Source organism: Cydia pomonella, chromosome 18 (assembly GCF_033807575.1).
Source record: "Cydia pomonella isolate Wapato2018A chromosome 18, ilCydPomo1, whole genome shotgun sequence".
NCBI classification, from domain to species: Eukaryota; Metazoa; Arthropoda; class Insecta; order Lepidoptera; family Tortricidae; genus Cydia; species Cydia pomonella.
Window position 1 is genome coordinate 6,091,692 of NC_084720.1, and position 20,364 is coordinate 6,112,055.

Sequence of the window (20,364 nt, forward strand, 5' to 3'; positions counted from 1 at the left end):
TCTAAATGAGCCGTTAATTGATTCTGTATTTTGTTTTGAAACCAAACAAATGTCTTTAGTTTATAGTCCACTCGCTTTTATACCATTATTTATCTATTTTATTTTATTTTATTTTATTTTATTATTATTAGATATATTCCGAAAACATGGTAAAAAAATTGAGGGATTTTTATAGCTGTCAAATTGGACACAAGAAATTGCAAAAACTATAATATATTAATATTTGCGTGTTGCGAGTCTATCTTTATTTTTGTATTAGACGCGGCATCGTTACTATTTCGTATACATAATAAGTTAACTCTAAGAATTAAATCTTACAACATTGCTGTTGATGCTACTGACAAAAACCGGTGTAAAAAGCTGAATACACTTATACAGTGAGATCAAGCAAGAAATAGCAAAGTTTATTAGGATGTTTAGAATAACAAGCGGATATCACACACACGAGGGGATATCCCAAAGCGCTAGAAAACGCTGACTCGTAAAAACGCACTATTATTACACCGGTTCTTATAAAACTTAAGAGTTTTTACATGGCAATAACAGATTTCTCAGAGATCGAATATATTTTCATTTATTTTATGTTATTTTCAGAATAGATGTAGCTCGAGCTGTGACCGATAGGCTACAATGATTTTGAATGAAACTAGTTTGTAAACATAAGGATAACGCATAGGTACATATATTTGGCAAAAACGCATAGATGAATAAGCGCACGAGAATCAGCATGTAAACCTTATCCGTGGCCTTTTTTGACTAGTCTCACTACAGCATAAGACGCAGGTCCTAAATGAAAAGCTGATGATTATGTACAATTTGCGTAGTGTCAGAAAAAGTTGGAAAATGTCTCGGCAATTTTAGGAAACAAAGGAAACTTTCATTTTAGAAATGGAAAATTTTGATTACAATTTGATCATAATACTAAAATACGAGAAGTTTTCGAAAGTTTATTAAGTGGAAATTTCGCGAAATTTTGGAAATTTTTTAGAATTCCCATCAGTAATTTGAACTGATAAAACACATTTTTGTCCCTATACAGGATATTAAGTAGATAAACCGGTAAATTGTTTTTGAATAATATTCGCTATTAAGAATCCGACCGGTAACTATAACTACATAAACGACAAAAGTAAAATCACTTACCGGATTGTTGCCTTCATCTACGTCGTATTCTTCCCTCTGAACCATCATGAGGCGACCGCTTGCATTCAGTACCTAGAAAACAACGTTCTAAGATTTTGACAATGTTATTCTACCTTGTTGGGTGCTTTTCTACGCAGCGTCTTGTAGTATATAATCGCTTGCACGCCGGTTATTTATACCCTGAAGTAACATACTTAGCATAATGTGACTTAAAATAAGAGTTCTCTGATGAGCTCCAAGGATCCTAATTGCATAGATTGCTGAATTTAATTAGTGTGCCCATGATCGGTTCAACCGCGTGAGGCGACAATGGGGAAAGCAGAGCACGGGGGACGGCCCCGCGCCAGAGCCTAGATAACCACCATCACAATAGCGCGCGCGCATCCTTCAAAAATAACCTGATAGATGATAAGTTCAGCATTTAACTTTCCGAAATTAAATGTTTTTATCAAGAATCTACATCTTTCCATCACCAACACAAGTGGCGACCGTGACAGGACACATAATAAATGTTTTTATCAAGAATTTGCATCTTTCCATCACCAACAAGCGTAATTAGCTAGTTAATGTTACCAGCGAGTAGATTAATGTTACAAGATAGTAAGATATTGCCCGCCGGCTGTGGTATCTCTGTTTTGTCTAAAGCACACAGTAATGTTACCAGCGAGTCGGGCTGCTGCACGGCGGGCTGGCGCTGGCAGTCCTGCAGACGGCAGAGCGACGCCGACACCACGCACGCCGGGTGCGACAGAGCGGACACGTCCACGGCCTGCACGCAGCGCATTTCGATGTTACCAGCTGAAAAATGAGAAAGTAGTTGGAGAACCCGGGCGAACTTCGGACCCGGGTACGTTCTTAAACTACGTCCAAAAGAGAGGTATGGGCATTGTGAATGTCATCTCTCTTTGTGTGGTAGGGCACAGCACAGCGTATGTCATTCCAGATCTAGAGCAGAGCCCAACTGGGGACGTACATCCACCTTACAGAAAACCGCAGCCAAATAACACTAGATGACAAGACCCTACTCATAGTGTTGTGTTTCTGCCGGTGAGTAAGGTTGCTAGAGCTCAGTAAGGGTGCGGAGTGTTAGGCTGCGGAGACTGCTTACCATCAGGCGGGTAGTATGCTTGTTTGCCTTCGACGTAGTATAAAAAAATAGATACGCATCAATGAATGTGAATGTGATTGAAGCTGTTTCAACTGCAACGTGTCATCTGCATTAACGCTAGACCAGTTCGACAGAATAAACGCGTTCGATTCAACGTCAATTGTCAAAAAAATACCCGACGACGTCTAAGTATGATATAAAAGACAATAAGAAAATAATTGCTACTACATTTTTTTTAAATCTATTTACTGGAAAACCAACAGCACATGAAACATAATACGGTTAAGTTTTTCACACATGTTTAGGATTGAAAGATAGGACAGTGAATATTGATTTCTTGAAACTCACTGTTATCAGTACAGCTCAGCTCGTAAATGGTGACCAGCGCGTCAGCTCCGAACACGACCAGCTGATCATCCAGCGCGTCCAACACGAAAACCTGCATAACAGTGTTTATATTATTCTGTGTTATTTCGACAATTTAGCAACCTATTAAAATATCTATTGGTATTTCTTTTTAAAAATAAATACACATATCGACCTATCCCCAAACTAAGACATTAGCCAAACAGACATACGGAGGGAATAAGTCGCTGTTGAAATCATGCTTAGTGTTATTTTTATACTCCGCAAGCACACTGGCATCTCAATATACGCATACAAATGCACATAAATATAGATATACTATACTAGGTAGACCAAGTACCAAGCTGAATTACTAGTGCAGATGATGGTCGTTCTTGTCTACGTGACAGCATGATAAAGACAGTGTCCGTCACATTTAATCACGCAGTGTTAAAAAGTGACGATTATTTTATCACATGGAAAAAGCCATCCATAATACGCCTGCCTACCTACCTACCCTACCTTCCTATCTACCTACCTACCTACCTACCTGCCTACCTAGGTAGATAGGAAGGTAGGTACCTACCTATCTACCTGTACCTAGATTAATTAAAATAACATTTGTAACTTATCTCTCTCCCCTCCCTCATTGAAAGTTGAGGACACGTTGGTTCCAAGCCACATAACTATATATTGTATACAAGTAAACAAAACACAAGTAATAATTAGAACGACTGGCATAAATGAGATGAGAGCCCAATAGTGGGACACAAATAAATCAAAGCAAATGCAACCGCACCTGGCAATGCACTCGGACAATCTTCGCGAATCGGTTATCCAACTTGGAGTCACGCGGGTAAAAGCGGATCTCGTCGTGTCCGTCCACGATACTGTAGCAGCCTGGAACAAAAGCTTGTCTCAGTATATTGTACCGTATTGTAACGGTGATAAATATGGAAATTGTTAAATAAATGATGATATGATGAGAAATTTGAGAAAATGAGTGCTCAAAATAATTTAACTCTCTAAAACATCAATCTCTCTCTTTTGTTCGTTCGTTTTATGGCCGCAATGGTCGCGTGGCCGTAGATTAGCTCCTTCCTCCGCGTAGCACGGGAGGAAGCTTCCAGTGCAATCATAAGCCCACGACTCGTTGCCGAACAGTTTCCAGCGACCCGCGGCGCAGCTGTAGTACGCGAGGCCGGCTCGACCTGCTACGCACACGTTCACTCCGGCCTATGTAACAGTATCTATATACATCCGGGGGTGAGTCACCTATGACGATGTAGTCGCGCCACCACAGCATGCCGCCGGTGACGGTGAACTCCTTCTCCTGCGACTCGTTGCCGAACAGTTTCCAGCGGCGCGCGGCGCAGCTGTAGTGCGCGAGGCCGGCTCGACCTGCTACGCACACGTTCACTCCGGCCTATGTAACAGTATCTATATACATCCGGGGGTGAGTCACCTATGACGATGTAGTCGCGCCACCACAGCATGCCGCCGGTGACGGTGAACTCCTTCTCCTGCGACTCGTTGCCGAACAGTTTCCAGCGGCGCGCGGCGCAGCTGTAGTGCGCGAGGCCGGCTCGACCTGCTACGCACACGTTCACTCCGGCCTATGTAACAGTATCTATATACATCCGGGGGTGAGTCACCTATGACGATGTAGTCGCGCCACCACAGCATGCCGCCGGTGACGGTGAACTCCTTCTCCTGCGACTCGTTGCCGAACAGTTTCCAGCGGCGCGCGGCGCAGCTGTAGTGCGCGAGGCCGGCTCGATCTGCTACGCACACGTTCACTCCGGCCTATGTAACAGTATCTATATACATCCGGGGGTGAGTCACCTATGACGATGTAGTCGCGCCACCACAGCATGCCGCCGGTGACGGTGAACTCCTTCTCCTGCGACTCGTTGCCGAACAGTTTCCAGCGGCGCGCGGCGCAGCTGTAGTGCGCGAGGCCGGCTCGACCTGCTACGCACACGTTCACTCCGGCCTATGTAACAGTATCTATATACATCCGGGGGTGAGTCACCTATGACGATGTAGTCGCGCCACCACAGCATGCCGCCGGTGACGGTGAACTCCTTCTCCTGCGACTCGTTGCCGAACAGTTTCCAGCGGCGCGCGGCGCAGCTGTAGTGCGCGAGGCCGGCTCGACCTGCTACGCACACGTTCACTCCGGCCTATGTAACAGTATCTATATACATCCGGGGGTGAGTCACCTATGACGATGTAGTCACGCCACCACAGCATGCCGCCGGTGACGGTGAACTCCTTCTCCTGCGACTCGTTGCCGAACAGTTTCCAGCGGCGCGCGGCGCAGCTGTAGTGCGCGAGGCCGGCTCGACCTGCTACGCACACGTTCACTCCGGCCTATGTAACAGTATCTATATACATCCGGGGGTGAGTCACCTATGACGATGTAGTCGCGCCACCACAGCATGCCGCCGGTGACGGTGAACTCCTTCTCCTGCGACTCGTTGCCGAACAGTTTCCAGCGGCGCGCGGCGCAGCTGTAGTGCGCGAGGCCGGCTCGGCCTGCTACGCACACGTTCACTCCGGTCTCGTCTATGGCGCTGTACTGAATAAACGAATATAATATTTTATTATACCTACATTATACCTACATTATTACACAAATTGACTAGTCCCACGGTAAGCTCAATAAGGCTTGTGTTGCGGGTACTTAGACAACGATATATATAATATATACATATTTATAAATACTTAAATACATAGAAAACATCCATGACTCAGGAACAAATATCCATGCTCATCACACGAATAAATGCCCTTACCAGGATTTGAACCCGGGACCATCGGCTTCATAGGCAGGGTCACTACCCACTAGGCCAGACCGGTCGTCAAGCTCGTAAAACTCGCCATATTACTCGTAAAACATTTAATGTTGATTAAGTACGTAGTTTTGTAAACGGAAATCAACCCCACACATATTTTTTTTAAATCGAACCTTAATGTTAAATCATGACGTAAACATTTCAACGGAAATTTCGTGTGGGTTGGTTCCTGTTTGCAGAACTACTTACTGGTGGATTCAGCGCCATAAGCTCAAGGTAGCGGCGGTATACCTTACCTTATTGCATTAAGGTTCAAAATCAACAGTTTCAACGATGGTACTACGAGTATTTATTTAAAAACAATATGTATGATGTCAGTATCGGATAAGTACTGGCGTTATATTTTGGTAGAGTGCCACCAGTACATAATTAAATAACTGAGTTTAAAAAATCATAAAACTCCATTTAACTTTATTGTACTTATTTAAAAAATATCAGTAAACTTACTCTCAGTGGCCAATTTGTTGCAATATACGTAGCCGGCAGTGGCAGCACAATCCACTGCTTTCTGCACTCGTTGTCATCGACGTATTCTCTGTACAAATAAAAAATGAAGTTATTTTGAAGTGAAAACTTCTTTAGCGGCGCTGTGCACTTTTTGTGATGGGGAAAAAATGTTAAACTCGTGTCAGGTGTGACGTGACCGTCAGATTGAAAATTCGTAAGACCATGGTGACGTGCAAATGGAATGTCATCGAAACCTGGTTACTGTTGAAAAATCGTGTCTCATTCAAGTGTGACATTTTATTTTCTTCATAATCAAAGTGCTGTCATAACGGTTAAAGAGGTTTAATCTTAGTTAATTGTGTTGTATTGTATATTTGTGTTGTTGGGTGTCCATGATTGTAGATACTCAAATTTTTCCTTACCAAAAAGTTAAATAACAGAAAAGAAACGTGACTGTTTTACTTAATATGATGGTGAACGATTCATTACATTTACTGATGGTGTAGGCTGTAGTCCTGCTCACGTCTCATGAATTACTTTGTATATGTTATATATTAACACTAAAATTCGCATTTCAAAATATCTTCCGCACTCAAATTTATTTAGGTAGGTATAATAGAGAATTATCTCTTTTCATAAAACTGCTACACAATTTCTCCAAAATATCAAAAATGCACAACGTTAATATTTAAGTTTTCACTTCTGCCGGCACTCCCGGAGTGCAAACCGTTGTTTTTTTTTAAGCTCTTGACCCCTAATAGCTTCCCACCGACGCGATATTATCGTGTCAAAATTAAATACTAAATTAAAAGCTCAAGGTATTTTTGGAGGCAAAGTTATGCCTTTGACGCCCGGCGTCCTACACGTAGTACACATAGGCCCCAATTAACTTTCGATTATTTATCTTTGTGTAATTTTAGCGCTGTCATACGGTCGAGTCCGGTCTCCTGATAGGTTTCGGCGGAGGAGTCTGTGATGGACATTTTAATCTGTTTCGTCAGATTGTCTTCTAGCCAGGTTGTCTTCTATATTGTCTTGAAGGAGTAAGATTCACCTGTATTTAGCGCTGGTGTCATACTCGGGACTCGGCTGGTCGAGTCCGGTCTCTTGATAGGTCTCGGCGGAGGAGTCTATGATGGACATCTTGGTCCGCTTCGTCAGATTGTCTTCTAGGTTGACGTATAGCTTGTCGTCCGCTTGTAGGTAAAGGTGCCGTTGGTTGCTCTGTAAGTTAAAACATACACATTCATTTTGCTAAGCTTTTTGTTTTGTTGCAAATTCTTCGAATTGTTTTTGTTTTGCTACCTTTGAAGAATATCGATATCGATTTCCAATTGATTGCTCACATAAATGATAAAAAGAGAATATGTTTATTACCAAAACACAAAAACAGTACAGCAATGGAGAAAACAAAATGAATTGTATAATATGTTCACACCACTGTCATGTCAATAGATGATCTTGATCAAGACTGCGAGACTAGTTGTACCGTTCAATTAACAGGCATATAATGTTTTTAAGCCTGCCAAAATCACTTTCCATGCCCTCGACCAATGGGTCGACAATGGGCCGATCGACTGACGACCAATGGGCCGTCAGTCGATCTATCCCCGCGTAAAAAGCACTTCGGCTAGTACAATAGGTATTTTAATGCAGTGCTTTTAAAAATCACGATTTACTTATTCAAAATAAAGATTTAGATAAGTCAATTTTAAGTATATCTGAACATCGGCATGTGTCGGCATGCTGTTTCAGCTGAATACTGTGGCAATATTTATACCACGTAACACCTTGTACCTAGTATTCTTGTAAATAAACGCTTCTATTCTATTCTATTCTAAAAATTTAAACAAAATTGTAAATACGTTTTTACTGACATTTTTTATAATATTCAAACGATTGGCTAACAGTTTTCTCTTATAATTGATAAGTAATTCTCCTTACCATACAAGGGTTGACACTGAGTGGACTCTTGATGAAGTCCAGTTGTATTAGATTAGTATTCGAGTCGGCTTCAACTTTCACCATCCACAACTGATAACCTTCTGTGGCCCATTCCTGAAATATAAACCAAAGTTAAAGTAAAGGAGCGTCCAGATCTGACAAACGCGACACGTCAAGCGGGTTATACACGGTGTTTATATTAAATTCCGTTAACTTCGAGGTACGGGGTACAATTATGGAAACTAAAAGGCATAGTTAATTTTCGTTAATTGATCTTTTTTTATACAAAATAATTAAATTATGTATATAACGTTGTTGTGTGTTACAAAGTTTGAAAGTCACATCATATTTACCATGCTGGACACGCAGAGTGGGTTATGCTTGCTTAGATCCTGGTTTAAGCCGTAGTCCCAAGCTAGAGAGCACATGAGTAACGCTCCAAAAGTACTCCACACTGAGATTCCACCCTTCTCCCAACTCACTGCTACTGCTCGGCCGTCGGCCGTCCACCTGCAATGTGAAAATCACCTTAATTATACCGAAATAAGGATGTTAGTTAAGTGTAACTAAATGTAGACCTCTGTGTCGTCTAACTACAACGCATAATCAACCTTAAAAATTATAAAATTCACCACACCAAATTCTGAAGCTAAACGAGGCCCGGCCCGAGGCCGAATTTGATTAACGTACAAAGTAAAAGCAACCTTAATTCTATTATAAAATGATTGAATCTTTACTACCAAGAGTGATAAAGTATGTAACTATGGTTTCCGTAGCAATAATAGGTGAAATTTACTGTATGTGAGTAACATTAATAACGTTAAAAACTAAGAAATATCAAACCGACCTTATACATTTAACGGGTCCGGGGTCACCCGGGAAATCTTTGGAACTTAGCACCATTGTGTGAGAAAGCTCTAAACCTCCTGTCGCCTCGTCGATCGTATATACATCTACTTGTGAACTGAAAAACAATCATAAAATTAATTAGAAATACTTGGACTCAAGTAAATTAAAAATATCTAATTGAGTTCTAGGAGTGAATATGGACTGTTTAAAAACAAATTGTAAAGAAAGCAACTAAGTAATGTTGCTCGCGGCGTAGCATTTTACAAGTAAAGTTGCACCTATGTGTGGTGACCTCGTGCTCCTCGTAAACTATTGATAATTATGTGCCTGTGTACAGGGCTCTTTGCTAAGGACGTGGGCGATGTGGGAAAGATGTTGTAAAAGGGGGTTTCCGGCACTATAATATATATAATAAGCTTCACTGTTTAAAATAAGCAATTCAAAGTTCTCTTGCAATACTAATAATACTTACTTCTTTCTACCAATGGCGATAAGTCTAAATTTATGATTGACGCGCACGCACGTCGCGTCATCTATGGCAGGTGCCCAGATACCCTGAACCGCCTGAAATATTTAAATTTAGTTAAAATCCAAACCCATTATAGGATGAAGTACCCTATAGTTGATACACCACCAAAGATAGGCATCGTCAGCATTACTTACCAATGACTCCTTAAGTGTCACGCATTGGGTAGTTTACCTTATTTACACGCAAAACAATTGCGTGAAATATATGTTAATGACTAAATATACATATACTTTCTACAATATTTTAGCAACATCTTGTTTTTAGTTCAATTTCAAGTAGGTAAAGACAGTATTTAAAGAATAGCTTTCAACTCACGCATACTGTTAACTACAATATGTTTGATAGCGATATTTAACTGATAAAAACATAAGTTTAGCACAAAATCGGTGGCAAAATACTTTAAGTTCATAAGAAATCTATCAAATATCGTTATATAGCGTATTTAGCACCGTTTTCTGATTTAAAAAAACCATAACCCGACTACGATTATTTTCTTTTACAAGGTTTAATTTAGGGTATGTTACCCGGGCATTTCTTGAAGACGAGTGGATTGACACCTCATTCTTCAGAATTAATTCAGTACTTTTACGCTACGGCGGAACTCATGGCACGAACATACTCGTACATAAGATTAGGTCAATGATTTTTTTATGATATCTATAGGAGGCAAACGAGCAGACAAATCGCCTGATTGTAAGCAATTAGTGTCGCTCATGAACACCTGGAACACCAAAGGGGTCGCATGTGCGTTGCCAGCCTTTGAGACAAGATTACTCTTTTTTTCTTGAAGGTTTGCAGGTCGTATCCATCCATTTCGTACTTTGTCTCACTGATCAAAGTCCTTGACTGTACATACTTTTCTCGTAAGTAGTCGGGTAATAAGATGCTGCTTACGTTAGTATGCATGAGATTAGTCTATGTCACAGGTATGTTTACTTTGAACCTTACTCCATTGTATTAAGGCAAAATTGTATACATATCTTTGACCTCAACTTAATACAACAGTAAATTAGCACACCTACATAACCTTACCCTCAAATCGGTATCCAACAATATCTGAGATAAGAATAAAATTTTAAAGAAAATGTATAAACAACCTGATGTGTAAATTATGATAAGAGATTAAATTCATGTAACATTATATTTAATAAGTTTAATGCTGAGGACATTGGAAAACACTGTAGCTGTAAATTTGTCACCTAACTCGATGGTGATATAAGGTGCGGAAATAGAATTAACAAATATTGGCCCTTGTCATCCTCGTCACACTTTATGCATGCCATAAAGCAACACATTATTTTTTTTTTATAATATAGTAGGAAAACAAGCAGCATTACCCTGTGGCCTGACGGTACTTACTTTAGCTATCGAATAGCTAGCAAATTTTGTATTAGCTTAGTCCATGTTTATGAGCCTATTTTGACACCTCGCTTCTCACTGAAGCAAAAGTTCAAAACGTCGTTTTTTTAGACAAAGTTAAAATTTAGACATAGACCCTTGGGAGTTGATCGGTTAAATCATGGCGCTATTATTTGTACTCGTAATGTCATTAATACTTACATTCGGATCAAATTTAAGGTTAGGCGCAGTGAGGTAGGCCGCGCGCCCGTCGTTAAGGGTTATTCCGAACCCGCACACTAGCGGCGAATACTCTATATCGTTTACGTGCGTGTTGTCTTCTAGGATGGGTTCCGCTGGAAAAAGTTAATAAACTAAAGTTGATTCTGCGGCCAGTCGAGCTACAAACGAAGGTACGAATATGTGGGTAATATTGAAGAGATGGATAATGAACATTTCACATCAGTTCTCGTTTCACGCGTAAATATTTATCAATGTATTAGTCTTCGAGCAACACCGGCTTCCGACACGTCTGAAGGGAGGAGCCCAAGCGATATCTTACCATACGAACTAAACGAAACGTGCACTCAGCCGCACGTCTCACTCTCTACATACAAAATCCAATCTGTAATGATGCCACAAATACCTATACGATACGACCTCTTTTTGTGTAGCTGAGTCACAACATGCACTGCACTAAGCCTAGTTGGGCATGTGCTTCGGCAAAGGGGATATGGTGCGAATGCCGACTCCCTTCCCCGTATTGCTAGAAAAATAAAGTAGTCAGAACAGTACTGTTGTCCTCTCAAAAGAGAACCTAGGAATCACCTAAATATATATAAAAATGGACATGATTTAATTTCTAGACATACATCTATTTCGTCTATCATTTTACTCTAACTTTTTGGCTTTACAATGTAGAAGCCACTACTATAGACAAAAAAGTTGGACGTCCTGTGCTTTCATCCATTTTTGGTAGGTTCTCTTAGCCTATGGCAGTGTTGCTTTAACAGAATAAAGTTTAGAACCTTTAGAGACTTGTTGGTTGATAGAGAAGGGTATCCTTCCAAGGTCGAGGCAATAGTCACGATTCTGCGAGCCGTCCCAGCGGTAACGGAGCAAGTGTGCCCTAGTTGTGCACACCAAGATTTCTGTGCCTGATATACAGCACATGCGCGTGATCTGACCGTCCCATACTAGCACTTCTTTGAACTGAAAACGAGAAGAATATTTTAATTGGTTACAATAATGAAATAAAGGGAAATAGTTTTCAAGCAACAAACGTCTAGAACTCACAGCACAGTACAGTACCCTATGGCTAGGCTTTTTCTGGTAATTTTAATATCATGCAATTTTAAAAATTAACTAATATCATACTTCAATTTTAACTAAGGGCTGGTCAAAATTAATTAAGAGGCAATAGAGTGGGCACTTAAATAACAGTTGATTAGTTAATTTAGTTTGTTTTTAAAATTATATGAAACAAAACAAATCTCTGTTCCTATTTAAATCTTTTAAATTTTGATTGCAGTAATTAGTGCTAGACGTGGACCTGACGAGGGTACTGTTAAGCCTTTATAAGGCAGAGGGAGCATAAATTCTAACTCCCTCATGCCTTATAAAAGGGTTGACTGTACATTTAAAGACTTAGTTTGTTGTAATAAATTTAATAGAGAATATATACAGGTGGTGGGGGTTGTATAAGGTATGGGTATTGTGAATGTCATCTCGCTTTGTGTGGTAGGGCACAGCACAGCGGATGTCATTCCAGATCTAGAGCAGAGCCCAACTGGGGAAGTACCTCCACTTTACAGAAAACAGCAGCCAAATAACACTAGACCCTACTCATAGTGTTGTGTTCATGCTGGTGAGTAAGGTTGCCAGAGCTCAACGAGGGGCGGGTTTAGGGTCGGCAACGCGCATGTAACTACTCTGGAGTTGCAGGCGTACATAGGCTACGGAGACTGCTTACCACCAGGCGGGCCGTATGCTTGCCACCGACGTAGTATATAAAAAAATATATATTTGGGAGACCTGGGAAATCATATAAAACCTCAAAAATGCGCGTTTTCCCAGAAAAGACCTAGGTTAATCGATTTTTAAAGCAAGAAATATTACTGAAATACAGTTGTCGGGTGTCAGACCGTCAACATCTCCAGCATCTCCTGAGGATGCCTCGTAGAGAGGCGAAACACGTGTCGAGTTTTGTACTTTTGGTGGTGGGTTGTTATATTTATTTGCGTATTTATTTTTGCGGTGGGAGGGTGGGAACATTAATTGCATGTAAAAATACGCAAGTAAGTATAACGGGTTAGCACTAATTTACTAACACGTTATTTTCTCACGGATTAGCAAAGTAATATTTCTTGCTTTAATTAGCATTCGTTTCCGCAAAGTAACGCCTGATTCTGTTAGTTAAATCGATTTTTCACTCCTGAAAACCCCCATTTAGCAAATTTCATCAAAATAGTAAGATCCGTTTCTGATATCCCAGAAATGTATAAATACCTATACAAAAATTGCTTATTTAAAGGTATAATATGGTAACTCAATAAACTTATTTATGGATAAAATTGATTGAATATAGAGGAAATAAACAAACCAATGTAATCTTCAGAGATGGTATGACTTCCTTCACAAACAGTTCAGCCGAGTCTCTCCGGAGGCTAGCAGTAGGAGGGTCATACTGCTGGTATGCAGTCTGGTCACTTACTACTTCCACATTATACAAAATCAAATGTCCCTCTGAAGTCTGCAATAAAAGTATGGGAAATAGAGTCAGACCAAGATAAGTTGGCAGCGGTTTTGACAGCCCAGACAGTGCAAGTGTTATTTTAAACATCAAACTTCTATGCAATTATGATGTTTACTTAACACTTGCACAGGCTGGACTATCAAAATCATTGCCAACTTGGTCTGAGTCTAGTTTTATAATATTATTCTTAAAGCTATCTATTCTCGTGTTTTTTAATTTTAACTTTAGTTTTTGGATATGATGCCATTCTACAGGCTAACCTGGGCGTTGGGGTGTTATTTTTGTAATTAGGGTTTTATAGGTATCACCCAATAAAATATAGTATAACTTTTCATATTATCTATAGTAAGAGCTTTGTTTTTAAGTACTTAAGGGGCTCCCTGTAGTTTTCATCAATTTTTGACTAGTTTTGAGTCAGTACTCCTTCATTTGCACTATAGATAGAATTATAAGACAAACAGCTATCGGTTTTTCAATGTTTTATCTCCATTCTGATCTGCCGGATTTTGAAAGAAATGAACACTATTTTTTTTACTTTGTCTAAAAAAACACTTTTTTCATTACCAGGTTGCTGTGAAGGATTTTACATGTACAAAATCTACAGATTTAGGTTTGTCTTTTATGTCTCTAAAAACTGGTCAGAGATTTTAATTTTAAACTAATTAACGCAAAAGTTATGGCCAGTTAACCAGTTGCCAAATATCTCGAACACAGTTAACTTTGAAGTAAATATGGTATACTATATTGCTTACAGTCTGCGACCTCACCCAGTCAGCTCTCCAGATCGTAGAACGCTGGTGCAGAGAATTTAACCTATCAGTTAACCCCACCAAAACAGAAATGGTAATGTTCACCAATAAAATGGCAACTTTACCAGACCAACACTTTTCCAAACCGAGGTACAGCTAACCAATGAAGTTAAGTACTTAGGACTAACTCTCGACAGTAAACTCAATTGGAACAATCACATCAACAAACGTATAGACAAGGCGGGAGTTGTCTTCTGGCAGTGCAGAAGGATGATTGGTAAGAGGTGGGGACTCAACCCGAAAATCACCCTTTGGCTATATAGGACGATAATCCGCCCCCTACTCTGTTACGGTGCCCTGGTTTAGTGGCCAAGAACAAACATAGGCAACGTACGAGACAAGCTACAAAGACTCCAAAGGCTCGCATGCGCGGCCACCACTGGCTGCACGAGGTCCACTCCGACTGCAGCCATGGAGGTCATGTTAAACCTTGCACCGCTGCACCTACACATACAGCAAGAGGCCAGTCTCTCAGCGGTAAGGTTGCGAACCCTTAATACGAGGGCTGATCCGAAAGTTGTTAGTTGCTTCGGCTCTACTCATGCGATAAAAAATTTATTTATACTATTGTGAGGGATTTTTCAGTACTTATTAAAGTGGTGTAAATACATTTATAGAAAACGCTTATTTTTGTTTTTATTTTATTTCTACTTCGAGGCGTCGAAGCCTAACCATCAGTCATGAAAATCAGTAATTGAGACTCCATATGCGCTGTCATTTTGTAGACAGTTTTTGTAAAAAAAAAAACAAAAGTTTTTTAGGTGCTACTAATGACGAATCTCGGCCGTTCTTTTACGTATAAATTGTTTTGATTGAGTAAATATTATTATGATTTAATACGTGTCAACGATGAGTCCTTTCATTAAAAGTAAAAATTTCTGATATTTAAAAAAATATATATATGCACATAAGATTATTTATTTATTTATACATTGAAAATATCAGAAGGAAGATAATAATCAGTCCTGGGTAAATTTAAGTTCAATTTTCAAAGATTTCAATACGAAATTCATTTAATTGTGCCAAAAATTGCCGTTTTTTCTAAGCAATTCGTAACTCCATACAAAACAGCTTTCAGTTGAAAATAATAATAAAAAAACTATTTGCATTAAATAAAAATAAAAATGCTGGTCATAAGTAGCATTGAAATATCCCTCACAATAGTATAAATATTTTTTTTTTTGCATAAGTACAGCCTAAGCAACTAACAACTTTCGGATCAGCCCTCGTATATGGTCTAACAGCATAGGAGCTCTCCACACAACATGCCTGGAAAAGGTATATGACGAATTTCCAGTGCTTAGGTCGAGCACGGATCGGATTCACAAACAAGCTATCTTTGACAAAAGGTACAAAATACAGTTATATAACTGTATTCAGACAGGCTGAACCAGACTGAATGCAGACAGGCAAAAGAAGCCATGCCTGGCATCAATGGAAAGCTCACAAGGGCGCTCCTTCAACTAGGGAAGGTCCCACTGAGTATGGTAACCAGTATCATAACAGGTCATGGACTATTTAACAAACATCTTTTCATAACAGGTGTCACAAACAGTCGACATCCATTGTGCCTATTTTGCGTGAAAAAACGAGGTAGCGCTACTCTAGCCACCCCAGCTCCTCTACAAAACCTAACAGTGTTTTCAGGTCTGTCTTCATTGCCCTCGTCGATCCGGGAAGACAAAGCCAGCGTGCTTAAACGTGGATAGGCTTGGTGATCTAGGGGCGAGGAAGGAATATGCCGAAGCCTTGTCTAATGTGCTGTCGTTGCAGTCTGACGATAATTGTGATGTTGATGCTGCCTGGAGCTCCTTGTCCACTCACATCCTGGACACTGCCAAAATGACCCTCGGTCCAGCAGTCCGTAAAAACGAGGACTGGTTTGATGAGAACGACGGGGCTCTAACGGAGGCATACACAGACGTCTACTGCGGCGACACAGGACTGACACTCGACAAGGGGGAAGTATAGCAGATATAAAGCAAAGTGAAACCAAAGAGAGGTGGTGGCAAGACAGGGCTCGTCGCATGCAGTGGCTCGCGGACACTAACCAGCTTGGGGAGTTTTATAAGGAGGTAAGAAAGCTGATTGGTAGAAATTCTCATGCAAAGGTACCACTTAAGTCAGTCGACGGTGAGTACCTGCTAAAAAGTAGAGAGGATGTGCTTAAGAGGTGGGCAGAATATTTTAACTCTCTGCTTAACGTGGATAGAACAGCGGATCTACCATATGTTAGCTCGATGCCTCAACTCCCTATATTGACTGAGCTAGATGAACCTCTGTCTCGCGACGAAGTCGTGCTTGCCATCAAACAACAACACAATAAGCGCGCGGTTGGCATTGACTTTATACCAGGCGAGCTGCTGAAATACGGAGGTGATGAGTTGCACGCGTCTGTATGGTCACTATATGTTCGTATGTGGGAGGAAGAACGTGTCCCAAAAACCTTTAAAATATCTCGAATTAAGGCCCTCTACAAGAACAAAGGTCACCGTGCTGACTGCAACTCTTATCGTGGTATCTCACTCTTATCAGCTCCCGGAAAAGTCTTTGCCAAAATCCTTCTTAACCGCCTTATGAAGCTCTCTTAAGAGATTTTGCCTGAAACACAGTTCGGCTTCCGACCTGATCGGGGAACCTGTGAGGCCATCTTCTCATTGCGTCAACTGCAAGAGAAAAGCAGAGAACAGGGTCAAAATTTGTACCTCTGCTTTGTTGACCTTCAGAAGGCTTTTGACAGTGGTTCCCCGTGAAGCCCTGTGGATGATGTTGGCAAAGTTAGGAGGCACAGATAAATTCATACGCCTCGTGAGACTCTTGCATGATGACATGGAATGCTGCGTCGCTGTAGGTGTCGATGAGTCGAGCTTTTTCGCCGTTACCTGTGGGGTAAGGCAGGGGTGTGTGCTGGCACCTACACTTTTCGCCCTATACTTCGCAGTAGTTGTCCGTGAAGTTTTGCAAAGTCAAAATGCACCGAGAGGAATTCGCATCCGCTTTCGCACCGACGGCAACCTCTTCAACCTAGCTAGGTTCAAGGCACAAACTAAAGTCTCGTACGCTGTGGTCTCCGAGATATGCTTTCTTTCGGAGTCCCCAAGTGACCTTCATCAGCTTGTCACTGACTTTCATCAATCTTGCTGCAAGTTTGGCCTAAAGGTCAGTGTGGAGAAGACAGAAGTTATGTCTCTGGACATTCATGGTCGGGAAACACTGACAGTCACACTTGGCGAAGATTTGTTGAAGCAGGTAACCAAGTTCCGTTACCTGGGGAGCACGGTAACATCTTCTTGCGACCTTGATGCGGAGATCAACAGCAGGATCGGAGCTGCTGCTGCAGTATTCGGTAAGCTGGATGCCAAGGTCTTCCGCTCGCATGACCTAAAGCTAGCTACAATGATCTCCATATACATGGCGGTGGTGTTGCCCAACATACTGTACTCCTCTGAAACGTGGACCGTATATCGTCGTCACATCCGCACACTAGACCGATTCCATCTTAAATGCCTCCGTAAGATCCTAAAGATCAGCTGGTCCGACCGAGTGCGGAACACCGAAGTCCTACGGAGAGCCGGCGTGGGTGGGATCGAAGTCTACCTCATGCGACGACAGTTACGTTGGAGTGGCCACGTTTCAAGAATGGTGGAGGGTCGAGTGGCTAAGCGCGTCTTTTATTGCGAGTTGGAGGAAGGCAAGCGAAAGCAAGGCGGACAACTCCTCAGGTACAAGGACGTGCTTAAACGCCATATGAAGAACTGCGAAATTGAGCCCCTACAGTGGGAAAAGCAGGCCGCCAACCGCCCTGGGAATCTTTGATTAGGAAACATACGGATATTTTTGAATCCCGTCGTCAAACAGATCTGGACGACAAGAGGGATGAGCTGAAAGCCCGACCACCAGCGGTGATCAGCTATAATTATATTGATGGTGTCCTCTCGTGCCCGTTGTGCGCACGGGTCTTTGCCAACAAGATCGGCTACGTCAGCCACACGAGAGCACATGAACGCCAAAAAAGGAGTTGAAGCAGTCGTCGTGGCCGAAAACGGTCAGGGGAGCATATACATATTTGCATTCTAGAAGAATATGTTTTGCTGTTTCCTCCTCCTCCATGCACCCTCTGCACATGGGGCTGTCTGTCCTACCTACGAATATGTTATGCAGGTGTTTGTTTAGTGTGTTATGTCCTGTAATTAATCCTACTATTTTACGTAGTTGTTGTCTGGGTGTTTTGGTGAGCTTGTAGTTCAGTTCCGGGAGAGTTTCTTTCGCCTGTCTACATGTGTGCAATTTATACCAGTATTTATTGTGTAGTTGTTTGTGGTGTTGGTCAAGTTGGTTTATTATGTAGGATACTGGTAGAGGTACTATGGGTTCGGCTCCGTATGCCGGTGTTTCTGTACCTTTCCTGGCCAGTTCATCCGCTGCATCGTTTCCTCTTGATCCACTGTGCCCCTTTATCCATTGTACCATTACTCTGTTGCCTTCCTTGCTGACTTCTGTGAGACTTTGATGACATTCTAGTATTAGTGCTGAGGTAAGTTTGTCGCTACATAGAGCTTGTAGTACCGATTTACTTGTCGTCTTTTTATCGCATTGCAAGCTTCTATTATACCTACACATTCAGCTTGGAATACCGTGTTGTGTTCACCCAGGGGCTTTGAGATGTGTATATTTAGATCCTCCGAGAAGATACCACATCCTGTCCCCTCATCTGTTTTCGAGCTGTCTGTGAAAATTCTTTGGTTTGTTTGGTTTAATCCTTCATTCAGATCCTCGTTAGCAATACGGCATAGTCTTTCCGGAAGATAGTCGTTTTTGGTATTTTGTCAATTGGTGCTTCCAGTGTGGAAAGTTGGGAGAAGATATTTCCATAGATCTTCTTGTGCGATGAACTGATGGTTGTGCAGTCAGAATGCTGTGGCAGCTGCTTCTTTCTGTATGTATATGTGTAGTGGCAGGAGTCCTAGCATTATTTCTAGTGCTGTGGTTGGAGTAGTTCTTATACAGCCATTCGCAGCCACACATGCTAGTCTTTGTGTTTTGTTTAGTTTGTCTATTGCCATGGTTAGCTGGGTGTGGAGCCACCATACAACGGCACCATAGCTGATCATTGGCATTATTATCATCTTGTATAGCCACAGTATAATGTGAGGGGCAAGCCCCCATCTCATGCCCACCATCCTTTGGCATTGCCAGAAGGTTACTGTTGCTTTGTTTAGTTTATTTTCTAGGTGTTTACTCCAGTTCAGTTTGTCATCCAGGATTATGCCTTGGTATTTTACCTCTTTTGACAGTGTCAATTTTGTTCCAAAAAGTGCCGGCATCTTGTATGTACCCAATTTTATTTTGTTTGTGAAGAGAATTGTGTCAGTCTTTTTTGGGTTTACCGATAGGTCATTCTCCTTGCACCATTTCTCTACTATTTTTACAACACAATACTATATTGCTTACAGTTGATGCTATTAATATGATAATTGACAAGCTACAAAAAACATTAGAAAACTAAGGAATTCAGATCAAAGTTGACGTTAGGGACTCCCTTAAATCATATTGATAGAATGGAATCTAAAAAAGAATAGTTATAAATATTCTCAACTAAAATATTTTTATAAGATCTATTAACAATAACACTATGGAATTATTTATATTATATTACAGACAGATAATATAAATTTACTACCGAAATGCATATCATTGAAGAGTCTGGCTTCCATTCCACTCCAACATTAACCCCAAGGCGCTGCAAGGATTCAGTGCTACGCTTGTGATGCACAATAGGTACACTTGGCTGGAACAGAAGTAGAGTAAAAAGTAATTTTAGTCAATTTTGGACTCATTGCTTGTTACAAAAATTACTATTTCCTGCATTGATTAATTCACCAAACAACATCAGAATTTCGACTTACCTTACAAAACCATACCATCAAACAGTCCTCGCTAAGCGAAGCGAACAATATTTTATCTCTGTTTGAAACAATCTGAATGATTTGATGATCTGCTGTGGGATTTTTCAGAACTTTGGGCCATCCTATTGGAAAGTACATTGTGCTGAATCAACATTTGCTGCACTAGCAATTGAATATTGATTCCAGTAGGCTTAGGCTTCCGCTTAGCTTGCTATAATTTATACATGTTACTTGAAACGAGAGTTAACGCATAATTTAGCAAGTAAATACTCTCTTCTCTACAACACAACACAACACACGTCTCGAAGTCTCATTTTCATTTAATTTCAT

General features: G+C 41.0%; 1 protein-coding gene across 1 annotated transcript in view; it reads right to left on the bottom strand.

Annotated features, from left to right (window-relative positions):
- Positions 1 to 20,364, bottom strand: part of LOC133527955 (guanine nucleotide exchange factor subunit Rich) — a 58,233-nt gene extending 37,869 nt beyond the window's left edge. Inside the window, exons 1-16 of the mRNA XM_061865171.1 lie at positions 20,035 to 20,364; positions 19,809 to 19,916; positions 13,167 to 13,316; positions 11,593 to 11,776; positions 10,787 to 10,920; positions 9,170 to 9,261; positions 8,696 to 8,812; positions 8,202 to 8,358; positions 7,849 to 7,962; positions 6,959 to 7,128; positions 5,905 to 5,992; positions 5,012 to 5,180; positions 3,396 to 3,496; positions 2,600 to 2,690; positions 1,805 to 1,941; positions 1,144 to 1,215 (exon numbers count right to left, since the gene is read on the bottom strand). Coding sequence (XP_061721155.1) covers positions 1,144 to 1,215; positions 1,805 to 1,941; positions 2,600 to 2,690; positions 3,396 to 3,496; positions 5,012 to 5,180; positions 5,905 to 5,992; positions 6,959 to 7,128; positions 7,849 to 7,962; positions 8,202 to 8,358; positions 8,696 to 8,812; positions 9,170 to 9,261; positions 10,787 to 10,920; positions 11,593 to 11,776; positions 13,167 to 13,316; positions 19,809 to 19,916; positions 20,035 to 20,172 — 2,022 coding nt within the window. The 5' untranslated portion in view covers positions 20,173 to 20,364. The remainder of the gene's footprint in view (positions 1 to 1,143; positions 1,216 to 1,804; positions 1,942 to 2,599; positions 2,691 to 3,395; positions 3,497 to 5,011; positions 5,181 to 5,904; positions 5,993 to 6,958; positions 7,129 to 7,848; positions 7,963 to 8,201; positions 8,359 to 8,695; positions 8,813 to 9,169; positions 9,262 to 10,786; positions 10,921 to 11,592; positions 11,777 to 13,166; positions 13,317 to 19,808; positions 19,917 to 20,034) is intronic.